At 41.0% G+C, this 21,628-nt stretch overlaps 1 protein-coding gene across 1 annotated transcript in view; it reads right to left on the bottom strand.

Moving 5' to 3' along the window:
• The window catches only part of Atg2b (autophagy related 2B), a 76,064-nt gene that overhangs the window by 49,497 nt on the left and 4,939 nt on the right, over window positions 1–21,628 (bottom strand). The window contains exons 2-14 of the mRNA XM_057782278.1: window positions 17,941–18,103; window positions 14,886–15,038; window positions 14,282–14,384; window positions 12,112–12,274; window positions 9,995–10,174; window positions 8,111–8,207; window positions 7,139–7,324; window positions 6,076–6,230; window positions 5,885–5,987; window positions 4,250–4,511; window positions 2,130–2,280; window positions 1,546–1,638; window positions 1,246–1,434 (exon numbers count right to left, since the gene is read on the bottom strand). Coding sequence (XP_057638261.1) covers window positions 1,246–1,434; window positions 1,546–1,638; window positions 2,130–2,280; window positions 4,250–4,511; window positions 5,885–5,987; window positions 6,076–6,230; window positions 7,139–7,324; window positions 8,111–8,207; window positions 9,995–10,174; window positions 12,112–12,274; window positions 14,282–14,384; window positions 14,886–15,038; window positions 17,941–18,103 — 1,998 coding nt within the window. The remainder of the gene's footprint in view (window positions 1–1,245; window positions 1,435–1,545; window positions 1,639–2,129; window positions 2,281–4,249; window positions 4,512–5,884; window positions 5,988–6,075; window positions 6,231–7,138; window positions 7,325–8,110; window positions 8,208–9,994; window positions 10,175–12,111; window positions 12,275–14,281; window positions 14,385–14,885; window positions 15,039–17,940; window positions 18,104–21,628) is intronic.

Raw genomic sequence — 21,628 nt, 5'->3', positions numbered from 1 at the left:
ACAGCCAAGGTTAACAGCAAATAGAGACTGAACTATACACTTAAGAATGCTGCTTTAGTCTAAACACCAGGAATAATGGGTAAAATAGGCAGGAAATAAAATATCTCTGTGCCTTTCCTTCTTGTCTTTTTAGATTGAATCTCATGTTTCCTAAGTGTGCTCCAAGTGACAGCCCTCCTGTTTGAGCCCCGGAGCAGATCTGATCACGGGCACTCACTGCTGTGTTGATTTCTTTCCCCCAGAGCTGCCTCTCAGGCTGGGCCTGGTCCTACAGGCCACACATTCAAACTCCCAATGTGCTAATACAAGTCCATGCCACATAGCAGAGCTGAGCAAAGTAATGTGATGCCAATCACTCATTCTCAAAAGCAGACCTGTGCTACTCGGCTTTACTTTTTACACCATTCGAGCTTATGCAATGTATGAAAATAAGACTCCATGAATATGTTACAGTATTCTCCAAGTCCAATCCCACTGTGCCACAATCAAATACTGTCAACTGATGGGCCTAGTCATTCTTCTGCATATCGTCTTTTTCTGCATGTACAGTTTAACATTAGTCTAAGGGAAGTCAGACAGAGTGGAGCATGCCCAAAGTTTCTGAGACAAGAAGAACACAAGTTCCTGGCTGACCAACCTGAGCTAACAATGAGATGCTATCTCAGAAGGTTAAAAAAAAAAGTTTGCATGGGAAAACATTTTATTTATCACTTAACCCTTCCTGCAGAGCCTTCTTCACGCAGCTGAAACCACACAGCATACTCTGTTAGAAATAAAACAGGAAATGTCTTCCAGTAAAATTACCAAACCTTACCTGGTTCTCATCAAGGCAAAGAAGTAGCATGGTTAAGCTAGGTATTGTACACTACGACCCCAGCTCTAGGGAGGTAGAGGCAGAAGGATCAAGAGTTCAAAGTCATCCCTTGGCTACATATCAAGTTTTAGATCAGAACTGCACAAGAAATTTAAGAGTAATTTTTAAGCCCAGTATGGTGGTGTACACCTTTAATCCTAGCACTCAAAAGGCAGAGGCAGGCAGATCTCTGAGTTTGAGGCTAGCCTGATCTACACAGTGAGTTCCAGGATAGCCAGGGCTATGTAGAGATGCTATCTCAAAAAGTAAAAATAATTTAAAAATGTCTACTTTTTACTATTATAAATATTGCTCTAGTCTATTTAATCTATTAGGACTTTTCTCAGAAATCCCAATAAGCACAGGCTTATGTGCAACGTCTACAAACTTACCAAACTAACATGCTTATTATATGATGCATACATGTGCGAGGCCATCATCTCTACTGTAGTGAGTTTTTGTGATTGAAACAAGGAATTTAACCTATCCACGATACTGATATCCAACTCACAACACACTGGATTTAATTTAATTTGTAATTCCGCCTTCTGAGGAATTGAACTCAGTCTTGCTTGATTACCCTTTAAAAAAAAAACACACACACACAATTATTAACAAAACTATAAAACTTAACAATTGTGACAAAAAAGATCCTATAACAATCTGCAGTGGTGGCCACAGAGAGGACTCACCTGAGGTCCTCTAGTCTCAGAGTGCTTATAGTAAAGCTGAAGACACACGGGGAGGTGGGCATCAGTCCCTTCTTTGGAATGGAACGTTAGGAGCTTAAAGACAAGGATGGAGATGAGTTAAAGCTAGGGCATTAAGCTGCAATCGATCATGGAAATCTACAGAGGCAGTACTGAGGTTAGAGGAGCTCTCTGAAGTCAGAAAAGCTGGCCCCAAACTTCATTTCTGTCTCTCTCTAGCAATGTAAATCTCACTCAAGCAGCGAACTTCTGTGAGCCTCAGCTCCTCATCTGAAGCAAGGGTTCAAACTGATCAAAATCTAAGAAAAAACTTTAAAACAAAATAAAATGGCAGGCTCATAACCTGTCTGCCTCCTCAGATAACTCTCATTTCATTTCAAATAATTACTAGCGTCACTGAATAACCTTGAACGACATACTTTAAAATTTGTCTCAACAATCACAACAATAAAACACTAACACTCTTTGTGATGCTGGTATGCTCTAAAGAAAACTTATTATTCATTCGATTCTTAAAAAAAGCAAAACAAATCTAAAAATCATCCAAGGGAGTATCCAACATTTACCTCTGTGTAGTGGGGAGGGACAGAATGAAAATCTGTTGGGAACAGACACTCCAAAAACTCCATTTGTTCAATCGACATGTCGGTGCTAAAATGGCGGGAAGCTGACCTTTGCCTCTGCTCATAGGACACTTTGACGCCAGTGCCTATAAATCTACCATAAAAAAAAAAGAAGCATTTAAAAGTCTCCACAAACTTCTAGATTAAACAATATACATAAGCAACATGTGAATGCTAGTACAATAATTACATGCTTACTCTACCAAGTTCAAGCTGCTAGTAATCATTAATATCCCTAAGGACATGAGCTTCACGTTTCCTATTCCTTAGCATCTCTACTGTGGGGAATTTCCCAGGATGCCTGTATTGCCCAACACTGCCCTTCCTTCCTCGACACTCCAAACTTATCCTGCAGTGGATAAAATCTCAGACCTGGACAGGTGGCACACACACGCCTTTAACATCAGCACTTGGGAGGCAGAGGCAGATGGATGTCTACAAGTTTGAGGAGAGTCTAGCACATAGTCAGGTCCAGGCCAGCCAGGGTTAGGCAGCAAAACCGTGCCTTAAAACAACTTAAAAAAATTGCAGATCTGTAAAATGTATAAAATGGATTCTTAAAACTATCTAAAAACATCATTCAAGCTGGGCATGGTGGCAAACACCCGAAATCCCGGTACTCTGGAAGATGAGACAAGAAGATCATGAGTTTGAGACTGGCATTTTTGACAGTTGAGACTGTCCCAAAAACCAGGAACCAACAATGATGCAGAACTTTAAAACTTCAGTTGATGGGGTTCACAGTTTTTGTGTCATATTTTCTACTTACAGATATCTGGAGATTTGACAAAACTGAGGGAAAAAGGTTCTTACAATATAATTTGAAGTACTATGGTCCTAACCTGTAAAGCATCTTTTGATGGGGGTCAAAAACTACTTCACATGTTAATTTTAACACTCCAGAAAATTTACATTAAAATTACCTCGAGCTGGGGTAAGGGTTTAGGTCAATTGGTAGAGCACTAGCCTTGCACGAATGAAGCCCTGGGTCCAACCCCCAGCACTGCCTAAAACCAAGCATGGCAGCTCACACCCATCATCTCATAAGGTAGAGGCATGATGACAGAGAGGAGTTCAGAGTTATCTGAGGCTGCCTGAAAGTTTGAGGCCAGACTGGACTATATATATCATGAGATCCTGTCTCCAAAAACAAGTATTCTCTAAAATACAAATTTTCTTTGCCTACACATTATACAAAATATAACTCACTTTACAGTGATAAAACAGTATCTGCATGCTAACCCTATAGTATCCAATTTAGTCAGCCCATCTATTAGGCCTCAACTCATGAGGGCTCACAGTTTTAAGAACCAGCAGAGTCTGGCGGTGGTGGTGCACACCTTTAATCCTAGCACTCTGGAAGCAGAGGCGGGTGAATTTCAATGAGTTTGAAGCCAGCCTGGTCTACAGAGTGAGTTCCAGGATAGCCAGGACTGTTTCACAGAAACCTATCTTGAAAAGCCAAAAAATAAATAAATAATAAGGTATCATTTCAACACTCAGCCTAGGCTTGGCATTGCTACCCACCTCTCATGGCCTAGCACCAGCCTTTCCCAAGCTCTCCTCATCAGTACCGCTCTCAGCACACCACCATCTCTGCCACTGCCAGTGCCCGCCAGTGCCCCAAGAACCATTTCCATCATTTCAATAGTGATAGCAGGGATGGGGGCAAATGTGCTAAGACAAACTAGTAACAACAGGGAGGGAGCTGGGCATTTGTGGCGCACACCTTTAGTCCTAGCACTCGGGAGACAGAGGCAGGCGGATGTGAGTTCAAGGCCAGTCTGGTCTACAAGCTAGTTCCAGGACAGCCAGGACTGTTACACCACAGAGAAACCCTGCCTAAAAACAAAACAAAAACAAAAAAAAACAGGGAGGAAGCTACAACCTATCTAGATCTATATCTGCATCATTCTCACACTATACAATGTGAAGGAGAGACCCTACGGTATCTCTATAGTACTGCAGTAAATTTCACTCATTATCCACTGAAAACCAAAACAGGGAGTAGACAGATGACACAGTGTGTATGTGGTTCTTTCTGAAGTAATCAGAGAGTTCACCTAAGGTGATCATGGGAACAAGCTTCTGCAAAGACTGCTCGGAAGGACTTAAAATCTTCTGCTGACAATCTCGTTGGGTCCATCTTTTCTATACGAGAGAAGAACGCGACGGCCAAGGGAGTCAATGGATTAACGTTTGGGGATGTTTCCGCTGGAGACAGAGGATCGATGTGAAGCACGGAGACTGAGAAGATGCCGACTGCCAGTCTACAGATGAACTCAGGCCTGGATTCATCCACTGAAACAGACCTAGAGGGCAGGGCTGAAATACATCCAGTTCTCTCAGTCAGGATTCAGAACATCTTAGACTGCTACCCTGTTCATCTGGTATGCAGGACTCTTGCACCTAAAGCACCAAGAGTCCATCTCAGTAAGCAGAAATGTGTGGACACATCTTTTAGACTATAAAACTGTGTTAGAAAAAAATTAAAATCAACCAAAAGCTCCACACCAAACTCTCTAAGTTTGGGAATTGTCCAGTTAAATTCTGAAGAGCAAGGATCGAGTACAGAACAGTGACAGAGCAAGTGCCTGGCATGCTTACGGTACTAAGAACAGTGACAGAGCAAGTGCCTGGCATGCTCACGGTACTAAGAACAGTCACAGAGCAAGTGCCTGGCATGCTCACAGTACTGAGCTCAACCCCAGTACTGGGGAGGGAAGGGCAGGACCAAAAATTTTTTTTTTTTACAAACAATACAAAAACACTGAAAAAAAGACTCAAGAAGCTAGGGTATAATTTAATGATGGAGCACTGGCTGAGAACTATCAAGGCCTCAGGTTCTATGCCCAATGCTACACATGAATATACATACACAGGCCCACACACATACACACAGCACATATACACACATGAGCACACCTACACACATACACAAAACACAACATAAACATATATACAAACACACATGTGCATACACTTACACACAAACATATGCATGCACATAAGCACACACACACCACATATAAACACACAGGCTTACATATACACACGCATGCAGACACACACACACAAATCAGATAGTTAACTGTAAGTTTTAAATTGCAAATGATATGAAACATAGAATATTTTTCTATAATATCTATGTATTTAAATATACAAAGACTATAATGAGTACCAAGCATAGTGGTATACACCTAACAACCTAGCTAGCACCCAGGCGGTGAAGGTGAAAAGGTCAAGTGAGATCACGATCACAGTTAGTCAGTCTGCACTACATAAGACCCTGTGTCAAAAACAAAATCAAACAAACAAAAAATAGAATATAACGAATAAGTAACTATTCTAAAATATTTTCCAATGAACTCTCAATTATTCTTTTCTTTCTAAACTTTGTGATTGTCCAAGACCAAAAGAGAAATTACAAAAGACACACACACAAAAAAAAAATGCAGCAGTACAGAGTGTAGGCTTGCCATGTACAAGGCCCTAGGTACAGTCCCCAGGAGCACAGAAAAAAGTAGGTGGATGATTAATAGATAGCTATGCATAGGTAGACAGACAGAGATACATAAATGATAGAAAAAAATGAATCAGATGTTTATTCTGAAAGGAAGAAAGGGGAAAAAGCAAAACACATTATCTTAAAGATATGCTTTTCCTTTTAATTTTCAAGGCCTCTGGTGGAAACTAACCAGCTTTTGGTAAAGGCGCCGGGTGGACCAAGTCAGACGAGAACGCTGGCCCTCTTACAGGCTGCTCTTTGTGGTTCGCAAACTCTCCCCAAGTTGGCTGCAGCTGCAAAAGATTGGTTTAAATACATAAATAAAGTGTAGGCTCTTAGAGGTGTCTTCTGGAGAACAGAGAACATGGAGTAATACTTTACCACAGTAGCACTTAGCGGCGATCCTGCAGGCGTGTTTGTGTATGTACTAGTCAGGGATAACTCCAAGTCCATGTGTGGAGGGTCTCCAAGGGGTGGAAGAGAAGACAGACTGTGAGACATGTCCATGTCGGCCATGGAGAAGAAAACTTCTTCTTCTAGAGAGAATTAGGCTTCATCACATGATTTGTTCCACCAATGTACTCCAAGAAGTTTAGCCACACTAACAGACACAGCTGTGTGTGCTGTGCTGAGCACGCTCGTCAGCAGCACAGTAAACACACAACTGCACAGCCAAAGGTCAAGTCTCCCTGAGTCTTTTGTGGGTTTATATCACATGCAGCAATACAGCAAATTTTTAGTTGTCATATGGCAAGTTACAAGTTAAAATTCAGATTTTTAAATGGCACAAGCTCACACAGGGCCCTAAGTTTCATCTCGAGCACCAAGCAAATGATAAAATTGTGTAACTATTTGCAATCTCTGGTTTCTTACAGATACAGCTATTTCCCAGATAGGAAAGAAGGACCAGAGACATTTAGAATTCTATTGACAAATCAATGTCTTCTCTCTAATGATTGTCTGACCTCACATAAATCAAGTTTGTTATGTCTCAAAGTTCTTAAGTAGGCTTTAATTTTCTTTACTTGGTTCACATTTCACCAGATTCTTACTATTTACATTAGTGCTTATACGGTCCAAAAATCCCTATAATGAATAGTGGGTAATTATTACACCAACAAGATGGAAAGGTTATCAACGCTTCCTACTTAGGGCTGTACACTGCACACAATTCTATGAGCACACAGTGAAACAATGAGTTATTCCCAACCTACTTATGTGTCGCTGTACATTTTTACAAACTGACTTTCCTTAGGGAAAAACACCATTGCTTAGGCCAACTATATACTTGAGAAACGGTAGTGCTGGTCCATCACTGTATTGCTGATGAGCCAACAGAACAGAACCAAACGCCCCCATGTAGGGCCTTCTGTTCCCCACTGCTAAATGTTTGTTCCACCAATGAAATAACATAGGTCTAGTGTTGACTATAGAAGCTGCTTACCACGGCTAGAAGGTGTACGAGCTGTCTCTGTTTCATAGAAGCTTTTCTCTGAAGATACACCCATAGACAGGGAATCTTTCCTCAGATAGTACCGGTTTAATTCCATCTGAATTCGATATTCATCTTCCTGCTGCATGGGTCGATTTTTCCTATCTTTATTAGCTAACCCAATTTTGCTAGAATTTTCTACAAGTATATAAAAAGAAACAAAAATTCAATTTGTAGTTAGTTATTTAAGCATTTCTTTCCAAAACCCCACTTATCCAATAGCAACCTGATCACACTAGCAGAAAGTCAGCTACATCAAGCAGAGGCTTAAGAAACATAAACAGCCAGGCAGTGGTGGCGCACGCCTTTAATCCCAGCACTCGGGAGGCAGAGGCAGGAGGATCTCTGTGAGTTCAAGGCCAGCCTGGTCTACAAGAGCTAGTTCTAGGACGGGCACCAAAGCTACAGAGAAACCCTGTCTCGAAAAACCAAAAAAAAAAAAAAAAAAAAAAAAAAAAAAAAAAAAAAGAAACATAAGCAAGTAGCCAACAATCTAAACTCTTAACTCTAGAAGATATAAGTACTTAAAATAATGTGTGTGAGTTATTGTATACAAAAATTACATTTTCAATGTATGGGTTCTTTTGTTTGCTTGGTTTGGTTTTTTGAGACAGAGTTTTTCTGTATAGCCCTGGCTGACTTAGAACTCTCTCTGTAGACCAGGCTGGCTTTGAATCACAGAGATCTGCTTGCTTCTGAGGCATGAGCCACCAACTGCCTAGCTCAGAACAATTTTTCAAATGAATGTGATCAAATAACCTGAATGCAAATGTACAGCATAACAATAAAGTAATTAGCATATCTACTTAAAATGTACCTTAAATGCCATATACTCCAAAATAATATATTTTCATCAGTCTATGTTTTATATTTTACCTAGCAGTTTCAAGAATTAGAGGAAATAATTATAACAGTCATACTTGCCTGGTCCAGCAATAGCTGCTAACATATCCAAAAGCAGATGTACCTGCCTTGGTGACAGGAATAGATGAATGGAATCTATCTGTCCATCAACATCCAACTTAAAGACATAAGAACAGTTGAGAGTAAGTACTTTACAAGCTCATCACCAGGAATTAGGTAGATGTTAGGGTACTAAGGTAAGTATCACCCTTGGTGTTGGGCAGCTTCACCTAATTCACACAATCTCAGCTAAAGGGCATATAGACCAGCAACCGTGGCTGCAAGAGGGAAAACCCTGAGAAATTCCATGTCAGCATCATGCTGTCTGTAAGTCTTCTGGAGACTGCAAACACAGCAACAAGATGGTATTCATCACCCTTCAGAACAACCAAATCCTTAGAACCAATGGAATCAGCGCCTGTGAGACTGGGTCGGCCACACTGGGACTCTACAGCATGCTTCTCAGGAACCTACTGTGCGCACTGCACAGACACTACTTTCTCCTGCACAGGAAGCTAGAAGCCACAGTCAAAACCCAGACAGAAATCAGCACTAATGAATGCTTCCTTTCTTGTTCTCTGTGCACACTTTTCCCTCATGTCTCACTTGGTGTGGTGAGCACCAAGCCATCACCCAGCCCCTATTCTCTACTTATTATTGTTTCTATTTTACAAACAAGGACACAGACCCACAAAGCAAAGTTAACATAGCTCTGCAGCCAGATCTGAACCGAGGCAGACACAAATGCAAAGCCTTACTCCTTCTACGACATGGCTCTCCTGTTGTGCCTACAGACAGTGTTTTATGGGGTTCCTTACAGACTGGTGATACTCAGGCCATATCCAGAGTGGGGATATGTGTTTCTGTTACTGGACAAGTTTATTTCTTGTACTGAAACCACAATCTCTGGTTTTCATTAGGATGGAAAATCAGGAGTTTCATTTCTAATTGCCATAAGGATGTTTCATTATGGGTACATTCTGAATTTGGAATACAAAAAACAAATTACTCACTGCTATCTTTTGAAAATATAAAACACTGAAAATAACAAAGCCAAAGCAGTCCCCTGCTACTGTATAATACTTTCCCCAAAAATCCACTAAAATTGAATGTGTCATATACAACAGCCTCCAGAGGCACTATCTCAGAACTCAGGTTTAAGGAATGCTGGGAAAGACTAATACGCTAACCTCATGCTGCCCTGTTACGTCTACTATGAGCTACCATTTCTAAGCTCTGTGCTGCCCACTGTTGATCTCTAGAACTTAATTTTTCCATATAATATTCATTTACATTAAACAAAATATACACGTTAGTATACAAAAACATTAATGTACAGGCAAGGATGATAGTATCTCCAAATATTCGATACTGGCTGGAACTGGACTATAACAACACCATACAATACTACCACCTGCTACTCTGTCCCTTAGTATGTAGAACTCAAAAATCAACATACAGAATAGTTACACATATCAAAATACAGTGTGCAAAACTTTACATCTGCATGGAAATCAGAGCTTACGGATGTAGACCATATCCAGGCAAACAGAACCATGAAAGCTTTGTTCATGGGTCTTCTTTAAGAAATGTGCTCCCCAAAGACACACAAGCGCTGGTTTCCCAAGGCTGTTGCCACAGCAGGGCAGTCCCTGCAGTATTTACAGCTACCTACACTATCTGCTCCATTAGCAACCGCCTCAGAAGCCAGCAGAGGGAAGACCTGGTCAAGGACTTCTTAACCTGAGAGCAGTTCACAAAAAGGAAAGCAGGAAATCTGAGCCAGAACACTGAAAGTGAAGATTGTAGATACTTAGTCACAGGACAACCCACAGCAACCAATCACTATGCCCCTGTGTAGATTAAATACCTGTAGTTTTGCAGAGAAAACACAACAATACTGACCTTGGCTCCTGGAAGCACTTCATTCTGTTTCAAAGTGAGACTCAATTCCAGTCTGCCCACTAGACCTCCAATCTGCACTGGATCCGAGGGTGCTATCTCTGGTAAAGTTCTAGTTAATTGTGGGTGTGGCTCATAAACAATTTTGGGGTTCCAGCTAGGTGACAGCTTTGGCTCAGTTTCCTACAATAATGTAATAAAAATAAAGTAACTATTTTAGCACAAATGAGTCCAGGTGTATATAAATGTCACCTTTGATTTGGCATGATAACTGCATCATCACACTGGACATACCATTATCTTATGGCTAAAATGGAGCATTACTGTGTTAGTACAGCACCTTGGAAATAAAAACAAGTCACTGAAAAAGACTTTATGAGACTAGTGCAGAGCCAGCAAGATGATCCAGTGGGTAAAGGCATTTGCCGCAAACCTGGAGACCTAAGTCCAATCCCACAATGCACATAAAAATGGAAGAACTGACTCTACAAAGTTGTCCTCCGATCCCCACACATATGCCCCCAAATGCAGTACACACAAGTTTGTATGTGTATCTGTGCTCATGTACATCGTACATACACAGTATCTGTTCAAATAATATACAATGTGTAAACCAAATCAATATCGAAGTAAGGTCTATAATCCCAGCATTCAGGAGGTTGAGACAAGAGATTACTAGTTTGAGGTCAACCCGAGCCACACATTGACAAAGTGAGAGACTCTGCCTCAAAAAAATATTTTTAAAAAAGAAAAAGACCTGACTTGAATATAAAAGGCAAATTATAGATGTACCAACTTATAAAAGGATTCTGTGCTTGGAATTAAGGGCTCTTAATAATAGAAAACACTAAGTCAGATTCCATGATAATGTTCACTAACAGAGCCTTTAAGCCATGGAGGTAGCACAGCTTTTTAATGTGAAAGGACGAGGCACTGCATGAGCCATGTTTCTAGTTGCTGTGACAAAATACCTGGCAAGAAGCAGCTTAAGGAAGAGGGGTTTCTTCTAGCTCCTAGTGCAGGCACACATTCCACCAGGGTATGAAAAGCAAGGTGGTCAAAGGCCAGCTGCTCCCATGGCACCCTCAGTTAGAAAGCAAGCTACAGCCCGGTGGTGGTGGCACACACCTTTAATCCCAGCATGTGGGAGGCAGAGGCAGGCAGATCTCTGAGTTCGAGGCCAGCCTGGTCTACAAAAGTTAGTGCCAGGACAGCAGGACAGGCTCCAAGGCTACACAGAGAAACCCTGTCTTGAAAAACCACAGAGAGAGAGAGAGAGAGAGAGAGAGAGAGAGAGAGAGAGAGAGAGAGAGAGAGAGAGAGAGAGAGAGAGAGAGAGAGACCGAGACCCACATTTAGGGAAGGCCTGCCCACCTAATCTAAAGGATCCTCACAGGCATGCCCAGAGGATTGACCACTAGGATTGGCTCCCTCAGATGTTAGCACCTCATTGTACCTACAGATATGTAGGAAACATTTCTCCATTAACTAATGGGCAGCATTCTTGGAGGGAAGAGCCAGTTAGGGCTGACTCCATGGCCCTTCCATTGCACATTGTGGGCCAACTTGATTCCAATGGCAGGCAGTAGCAAGTCTAGCAGGATGGGCAGAGATTCAGGAGTTCAGAGCTGGTATCAGCTACATTAACTAAATATCTGAATTAACAAGATTTGCTTAAAAAAAAAAAATTAAAAAAAAAAAAAGACTTGCTAAACCAGATGGAGACTCACTAATGAATGTGTATTTGGAAAAACTTAACAGTCCCCTGGTTCTTTACTCTTAGAGACTCACTAGTAGACCAGGCTGCCCTCCTGTCTTAACCTCTCAAGTGCTGTACTTCCATACCTGAATGAAACTTCTAAAAAATTGTGACCATGTTTTTGATTGTTTTGTTGAACTGGTTTTTGGTTTGATTATTTTGAGACAGTCTCGTGTGTATACATACACCCAGTTGGCCTTGAACTCACTATCTGAGGATGCCCTTGAATCTCTTGACTCTCCAAGCTCTTACCTCCCGAGTGCTGGTGACAGGACCTGGGACTTCAGGCATGCTTGGCCAGCCCTCCAAAAACTGAGCAACACCTCCACCACTGTCTGGGGGATTGTTTCATTTTTCTTACCACTGGTGCAGTTGAACACATGGGGGAAGATTTTGCTGAAGCAGAAAATTCATCCCAGAAGAGAGACACTCCAGAGAGCTGCAGCAGTTTGTGAGCAAATGCTGTGGGCTGATGCACATTGACTCCTGAGGACTCATCGGCAGTCTCATCACAGTACACGGTTCTGAAAGGTACAAAAGGACATTTATAAGGAATTCCTGGGACACGTACTTTCAATGAGATTTTAAAAGACAGTGCTTTTAAGTTAAAGTGAAATGTCAGTGCTAGCACCCCTAAAACTATGCCTATGAGAATGCTTGCAGCCCAGCACAGAGAAGGTAGAGGCAGGAGGACCAGGATCAAGGGCAGTCTGAGCTACAGGAGATTCTGTCTCAAAAGAATTTTGCTTGGTTGGTTTTGTTTTTCTTTTTTTTAAAAAAAAAAATATTTATTTATTATGTATATAATATTCTGTCTGTGTGTATGCCTGCAGACCAGAAGAGGGCACCAGAACCCATTACAAATGGTTGTGAGCCACCATGTGGTTGCTGGGAATTGAACTCAGGACCTTTGGAAGAGCAGGCAATGCTCTTAACCTCTGAGCCATCTCTCGAGCCCTTGGTTTTGTTTTTCAAGACAGCATTTTTCGGTGTAACCCTGGCTATCATGGGACTTCTCTGTATACCAGGATAGTCTTGAACTCAAAGAGATCCATCTGCCTGACTGTCCCTGTGCTGAGATTAGGCAAAAGAATTATATTTTATTGAGAAGGAAAGGGGGGATTAGAGGGAGTGGGAACAGACAGGAGAGAATAACTCATGTATGTGTGTTAAAATACATTGTGTGTGTGAAAATATAATAAAACTCACTTTTATAAAACATTTTCATGTCTATAACATATGTCAGAATCACTGCACTAAATATTTAAATAAGTAAAATAAAATTTTCACAAAGAGAGAGACCTAAAATCTAAGAAGGATAACTTTAAAGGGCTCTTAAAGTTCAGGGAAAAAATTATAACTTCCTAAAGTTAACCCAAGGGGAACAATCCTTATCTCCCTCACAAAACTGAGTACTGCTATGTAACCCAGGCCGTCTCTAACTCCCAACCTTTTCCTACCTCCTCTTCCCAAGTGCTAGGATTACAAGCATAGAATCATAGCAAGACCCCATTTGTCTCCGATGACTTTGTCTTGAAATCTTTTGTTAGCAACCTCCAGTTTAATGAGGTAAATAACATGGCTCTAATTGGATATTATTGTTTTATTATATACCACCTAAAGTAATGCACCCTACCTCAAAAGATCTGTAACAACTATTTTACTTTTAAGTGTATCTTTGTTAAAGATTACAACTGCAAAAATAACTGTACAAACCTTGGAAAAGGCCCAACTAGATGCACACATGATGGGTCTCTGGTATTCACTGTATATTTTTAAATGTATATATGGGTATGTGTATCTGCGTGAGTATACGCCATGTATATGCAGGAGAACAGAAGAGGGCATTGGATCTCATTGAATTAAACTTGTAGGTCATTGTGAGCCGCTCTACATGAGTGCTGGGAACTGAACTCAGGTCCTCTGGAAGAGCAGGAAATGCTTTTAACCACTGAGCCATGTCTCCAGCTCCCCTCAAAGAACATTTCTGTTGGGAGATCATATAACATGGCCATGGTAGAAGAGTAACTACCTCAAATCAATACTGTGTCAGAACTCTAGAGAATATACATAAAAAATAAAAGCAACATGTCTGACTTAAGCAAATTATCATTAGATATTTAACCTTAAAATAACCCTCACAAAGTCCTCAAAAGAAACATCACCATCATCCTTTTTCACTAAAGAAGTATGCAAGCCAAGCACCATAAAGTTAAGTCTTTCACATTAAGAATTAATTAATGCACTTAAACATTACACTGTGCACATGGGAATAGTGGACACTCTAAAAGAACCTCAACATAGTGGCACTCAAGTTAACTAAGAAAATTGCTTATTAGACAAGCTCACCATAACACTGGCTATAATCACATGCTAAATGATGCTTACAGTTTCTGTGATGGATGAGAGGATAACTCAGAGAGCTGTATTTACTCTGGAATTGTACAATACATTAATTTAGTATCACCTCGGTCTCTCGAAGTGTCCCAAAGTGTAATGTCAGAAACAGTTTCCAGACAAAAGAATCTTACCTCTCTACTCGGATCTCAAGTGCAGCTCCAGTTTTGGAATTTTCTGGCACATGTTCAATTCTTAACACAGTGTCTATAAAAGTAACTTTCACTCTTCTTAGCACTAGAGCAAATGAGCAATCGTCAATGAAAAACCATGAGTACACCAAATAAAAACCCGACCTCCACTCGCCCCCTCCTCCAGGCTGCCGGGGACCAAGCAAAGGCCTCCTCCATGCTGGGCAAGTGCTTCTTCCCCATCACTGCTGCCTCCCATCCACTCTCAGTAAAGAAATAATTCCCAGTCTGGTAAGAAAATTAAAAAGGCAGCTTTCTTTCCTTTTGAATGCCCAGAAACTGAATTTTGTAAAACACACTGTACCCAAAGCATACCGCCAAGCTACATCACAACAGAAACTTGGGATAATGTAGATTTGTAGCCTGCCAGATCCTTCCATGGGCTACAACTAAAACAAGGAGAAACTGAGTGGAATGTTTAAAACAGCCTGGATCCTGAAGTACTGAAGTGAGAACAGTAATTCTTTTAAAATCACTGCAACGGAATGGTCTCGGGCCCCAGACCACTACAGAAAGCTTGGGTTGTGAAGGTCTACATGATGCAAACCTGTTTCAATGGTTTCCGCAAACTTTTCCAGTCCTTCAAAAGGCTGGGATGCTTCTCCTTGCTCATCTGTCAGTTTCTGGCTAAGACACTCCTTTGCCAGCTGCATACTGCTGGTCATGAAGCTTGACCAGTACATAGGCTCAGACCCAGTCGCTGCAGAAAGTACAATAAACCTAAATAATTTCTGTTATGTTAATGGCATTTCTTAAAGTATTATATTTATGGTAGATTTTTCAACGCTATGATGTTACCTGTGAGAAATTATACTAGACATTTAAGAACCACCTTACAATAACAGAACAACAATAAAAATACAGGATAAAAAAGCCTTGCAAAGTTGGGTAGTGGTGGTGCATGCCTTTAATCCCAGCACTCAGGAGGCAGGGGCAGGCAGATCTTTGTGAGTTCGAGGCCAGCCTGGTCTACAAGAGCTAGTTCCAGGACAGGCTCCGAAGCTACACAGAGAAACCCTGTCTCGAAAAAACAAACAAAAAACCCTACAACATATTCTTATTTCAAGTTTTATTTTATCAAATTTTAATTCATACATTCATTCAACAAATTCTAGCAGGCATATTTACTCGTCCATGGCACCATGCTGGACACACGGAGCAAGAGCTGGCAAATGCCCTCTGTAAAGGGCTCAGGCAGTGGACAGTTAGGCTTTGTGAGCAATGTGCTGTGTTGAGCAAAGCTCTCGAGTGTCAAAGCAGCTACAGAGTAAACAAATAGCATGGGGATGTTTCAGTAAAATTTGACTTAATGAAAACAGGTGGTAGACTAATTTAGCCTGAAAGTTGAGGTCTGCTAACCAACTACAGAGATAGAAAAATTATGAGCTATGCACTTAAGACAGTTTACCACACATTAGGAGAAAAAAGATGACTGTCAAGGATGAATAGGGAGGTCTCACCAGGAACTCCAGCAGCAGCAGACGACAACAGCTGCAGAATCAGTACAAATGCGGGTGGAATAAAATGGTGTCCTCAGAGGACTAAACACAGGGGCCCTAAGAACCCTTCCCAGACCTCTCCTGCGGAGGAAATCCATACTTCCACACACTGCTCAAAACAAATTGACATATTACTATAATTACAGCCTTCCAAAATGGAACTTAAAGGCCATTTTAATAGGCTGCTGTAAAGGGGAAAATATTTCAAAGCTCAACTTCCAAAGGGAGTACTTATTCACCACGGTTAAAAGACAGAATCAGAGCCAGGACTGGTGGCACAGGCCTTTAACCCCAGCACTAGGGAGCCAGAGGCAGAGACAGAGACAAGAGGGTTTCTGTGAGTACCAGGATAGCCAGACCTATATAGTGAGATCCTTCCTCCAAAAAAAACAAAAAACAAAAAACAAAAAAAAAACCCTAATAATAATGATGATGATCAAATAATTTTTGTTGTCACTTGGGTTTTGTTTGAGATAGAATCTTACTATGTACTCAGGCTGACGTGAAACTTGCATCATCCTTCCTGAACCTCAGCCTGAGAGATGAGATCACTGGTATGTGCTACCATACCCAGCTAGATGCAATGTTCTTATAAAGTAAATTTTATTTAGGAGCTAGGATGATAGTTCAGTCAGTAAAGTTCTTGCTTTGCAAGCATGAGGGCCGAAGTCTGTGCATTTAAAAAAAATTAATATGGTGATCCTGGCGCCAAGGAAGAGTGACAAGCAGATCCCTGGGACTCTCTAGCCCACCAGCCTTGCCTACGTAAGTCCAGACTAACAGAGCCTGTTTCAAAAACATAAGGTACACAAAAACAATAGCAGAGGATGTCTTCTGGCTTTAAAATTCATGCACACAAACACAAATATCAGATTGTTTCCAGGTGTGGTGAAATACTGCTACAATTCCAACACTCAAGAGGCTGAGGCAGGAAGATCATGGGCTCCAATCATGGACAGCCTGGCTGCATAGTGAAACTTCCCAAAAATAAATGAATTAATGAATAAAATATTTAGAGCATTTCTACTTTCAAAATAGATCACTATAGCTCTATGAATTATCATTTAAACTTGTTTTCCAGGAAACATTTAGATACATTCATACATGGAATTACCTAGATGATCATGTCTTCCCATTTATCTGAGTTACACTACAGTTGAGAAGCACATCCCTTATCCAGACCCACCTTATATAACTGTCATCATTATGGATGTGGTGAAAGTTTTTTGTTGGCAGTGGTAGATTTTTAGGGATTTTTGTTGGTTTGTTTTGGTTTGGTTTTTTTAGTTTTTCAAAACAAAAAAAAACAGGGTTTGACTGTGTAGCCCTGGCTATACTAGAACTAACTTTGTAGACCAGGCTGGCCTTGAATTCAGAAAGATCCACATGCTGCTGCCTCCCAAGTGCTGGGATAATAGGTATGCACCACCACCAGTGCCCTGCTAATGTGGTAAGTTTTAAATTTAGTGTTATAATCATTCACTGTCATTATTCTTCAACACTACACCGATGAAAGTCCCTTCAAGTTCAGTCCTGGAGGCTGGAGAGGTCAGCAGTAAAGAAAGAGCCTGTACTACTCTTACCTGAGTTTGGTTCCCAGCACCCACACCAGGCAGCTCACAACTACGTGTAACTCTAGTTCCAGGGGATCTGATGCTTCTGATCCTCAGGGAAATACACTCATGTGCATACATACCCAATCCCACTCCCTACATATATGTAATTTAAAATAACAAAAACTTAAATTTAAAAAAGTCTAATCTTATGCCCTTCAAACATTTCTCCATGAATCATTGAATAGTCTTCCTCATTTGAAAACAATATTTTTTAATCTTCAAAATAGAAGTCACTTCAGATAATTGGAAATAATCACATATTACCTATACATTAGTGTTCTGGAGTGTGAATAAGGAGGGAACATTCTAAAGGTATACTTACATACATCTTTCAAAGTACTAAATCCTCTTATTTAATCAAATGAACATCTCACAAATCCAGTTCAAAATCATAAATCCAACGCTCAATTTTTACAATTGGGCTGACTTCTCAACCTTCATAGGGTCGAGATTGAATAAACAGAACAGGCACATGCAACACACCTACCTACACGAGGTCTAGGTCGGAAGACCATCTCTAGTCCTCTCACTTCCAGTGCACAATTGTCCTGCAGCAAGGAGCCCCATGGAACTGACAGGGAAATTGACTGAATGAATCCTTCAGTGACTTCTAAAGGTGCGTCCGCTGACTCCAGGATTTCATTAAGACACTAGAGAGAAAAACCAAGTTCATTTTGAAATCACACGTGATTTAAAACACAGAATGCCAACTTTTTCAGCGATGTGAATATGCTCACAAATGTGCTGAGCACTGGAGATTTAAGAAAGTCACAGCTGGGCTGGAAAAAGGCTCAGCAGCTAAGAGCACTGGCTGCTGTTCCAGAGAACCAGGGTTGGTTTCTGGGACCCACAGGGTAACTCACAACCCTCTGTAGCCCCAGTTCCAGGGGATCCAACACTCTTCTAGCCTCCACAGACACACCTTCTGACAGCACACAGAAAGGCCATAGAAGGCCAGCTCGTCCTCCTACACACTGACAAGTCCATTCCTTCGCTCTCATTGCAAGTACAACAGAGTCTGAGTTTTCAGGATCCCAGTGTACACTGAAGACTGTCCAGCTTCGTGAACTGAACAACTATTGGATTCTCTGACTTTCCTTTGGTAGAGAGCCACTGTTTGACTAGTTAGAGCACAGCCTGTAAGCCACTCTAAACCCCCCTTTCTGTATACATATACATTCATTCTATCAGTTCTGTTCCTCTAGAGAGTCTTAACTAACAGAAAAAGCTTACCTCAGGAGGTCTGTCTGAACCCTAAAGATTTTCCAAGGATTTATACACAAGGAGTTTTTTTAAGTCTCTTAAGACAGGGTTTCTCTGTGTAACAGAGATGTCCTAGAACTATCGTAGACCAGTCTGGCCTCAAATTCAGAGATCTGCCTGCCTCTGCCCCCCAAGTGCTAGGATTAAAGGTAGCAAGGATTTTTTATTACAATTTTAAACTAATAAATTTACATGCATTTGTTGTTTATTATTTAGTGGGGGAGTATTTGCACATACGTGTATGAAATATCTGTGTTGTGTTCTCACTGGTGAACACACAGATGCATGTGCTCACTGTGTGTGCACATATAAGGTCAGAGGTCAATGTCGGGTATCCTCCTATCCTCCACAGTCACTCCCCACCTTTCCAAACAAGGTCTCTCACTAGATCTGGAACTTGGTGATTGTGCTAGGCTAGCTCCACAGGGGAGTCATTGTACCTGGCTTCCTACAAGGTGCTGCACATCCAAACTCCAGTCCTCATGCCTTTAGGGCAAGCACTTTATCAACTGAGCTTCCCAGACCCCAGTCCTCAACTCTTACGCCCTCATCCCATCCTAGCCCCGAGGACTGCTGCCCTACTTTTTCAAAGTCTAACTTCCCACGGCTTCTGTGACATGCCACCATCTTTCCAACCCATTACCACTTAAAATATGCTCACGTAAATGTCATTCTCTGCCTGTTTCCCCACCCACTCTCCACACTGTACGCATTCTCTACGCACCACTCATACTGACAGCTCCCAACACTTATCAATGCCAATCCTCTAATCCCTCAACCTATCATACAGCCCCTCAAATTCCCCTTCCTCCTCCTCCTCCCCTTCTTCTCGTCTATTAGGCTGGTGTAAAACAAACTGCAAGGGCCAGAAGGTAAAGCCTGACAATTTGAGTTTAATCTCTGGGACAAGGAGAGAACTCACTACCACAAATTATCCCCCGACCTCCACATGTATGCCACAGCATCTGGTAGGAGAGCCGACTTGTCCTGACTGCCACATGTATAATGTGACATGCACAAGCCAACTGCATACACATGCATACAAAAATAAGTACTTTTTACAATCTCTGCTTCAGAATTTGAAGGACTCTTACAGAGCATCATCTGCACCCTGCTGGATTTGAAGAGGTGGTCATCGGCTGGAGAGAGGCAGGTGAGGCAAACTCCAGAGCCAGTATGTTCAAATTTTGAAAACACTGATTGTACAAGGTACAGTCAGATATTGTTGGAGAACTGAGTCCTTTCTGTTGACCAATGCCAATTGTAGGCACTGCATTTTGGGATGTTTCTCATGGGTTTAGTGAGCACACTCATCAGATGTAAGGGCTTTGCCAGGACACAGAACTCAGACAACAAACAGTGACCATGACATTTTTTTGGTGCAAGTTCGACTTTGGAAAGTGCTATGGGGCATCTTCTCTCCCAGCCACTGATGTGGCATCACTGGTTGTCACACACAATGCACTTTTCATGGCACATCACAACCCAATGGAGACCTGGTGCGTTGTGAAGAACAAAAGAGGAGAACCGTACTATGGCAAGCCCATAATACTATACAACAAAAGGACAGGTGACTAACCACTAAACAACTTCACAAAAAAATATAATATTGAACCAAACTGTAAAAAAATAAATAAATAAAATAAATAAAATAAATAAAACAGAAAAAGAGAAGAAAAATAATAATAAAAAAATATTGTGAAGAACCCATTTTACAGAGCTGCAGAAACACTTTTGGATAAGTCACTGTCAGTTCCACAGAAATCTTGTGGAATCATGACATTTCTCCCTTCTATAGTATCCCAGCAGTGTATAGACCTGACTTTTCCTGTAGAGAAACTGGATACCCCGCACGCAAACCATGAAGACTTGGTATGAAAGCATTCACTCAGTCAAACCTTTGTTCTCAACATAAAACTAGTCCTGCACAGCTTTACTGACATTACTCATTGATTAGAAAGGAGCCCCAAGCAGGAGCCACTGAATAGACAAACAGTATGTCTACTCTAACAGCAGACTCAGGAAGGTGTAATCTACTGGTCTTCTGCTTAACCTAACAAATTACTAATATTCTGTATTTACCCTTCACCTTGGTTTCAGTAAACATAAGATCATAGTCCAGGAAATTAACTGTCTATACAGGGAAAAGGCCTGAGCCGCTAAAACTAGCTTCAGAGAGAAAAAAATCTCACTTGGGCACCCTGCTAAAGGCAAAAGCAAATTGCAAAAATCCAAAACTACAATTACTTTTGTGGCAAGCTAATAACCTTTTCTATCTCACCAGCAACCACTGCCTCTAATAGCTGTCCAGTAAGAGTCTTCCTGCTATTATGTTTGACATTTTCCATATTAAAAATGGCTTCAAGTCTTTTGATAGGTTTAAGTCATTTTAAAAAGTTTTTGAATACCTGACCCCGAAAATGAAGTCCTCCATATAAAATAGAAAAGATAAGCTCAGAAATGCTTGTTTCTGTAGTAAGTATTTCCATAATTTAAATTCAAAACCTGGGTTCCTATTTCCATCTTCAGACAAGCTGGGTCTAAGGATGCTTCATACCTCACATTTTTTTTTTTTTTTTTTTTGGTTTTTCGAGACAGGGTCATACCTCACATTTTTATTCCCTAAATTTTTCTAGCGAGAATATGAGTTTTGTCATTTATATGAACAATTAAAAGACATCTAAGCATTTTCAATTGTGCAAAAGCCATGATAGCCTTTGCACTTTAGCGATATGTCAACATCAGCAAACCATCTAAGAACTAGATTCAATGGGATTCTCTTCTCTATATACACCAAATTTACTACCCCAATTTTGTAGCCAAATTAACATCCTAAATATAGTGGTTTGAAGGCTGTATTACAATATTGAAGGGTAATATCAAAAGAAAACAGGAGTTCTTACTAGAGTCAA

This window comes from Chionomys nivalis, chromosome 10 (genome assembly GCF_950005125.1).
Source record: "Chionomys nivalis chromosome 10, mChiNiv1.1, whole genome shotgun sequence".
In the NCBI taxonomy this organism is placed as follows: domain Eukaryota; kingdom Metazoa; phylum Chordata; class Mammalia; order Rodentia; family Cricetidae; genus Chionomys; species Chionomys nivalis.
The sequence above is the reverse complement of the archived record's forward strand: the minus strand, read 5'-3'. Positions and strand labels throughout refer to the sequence as shown.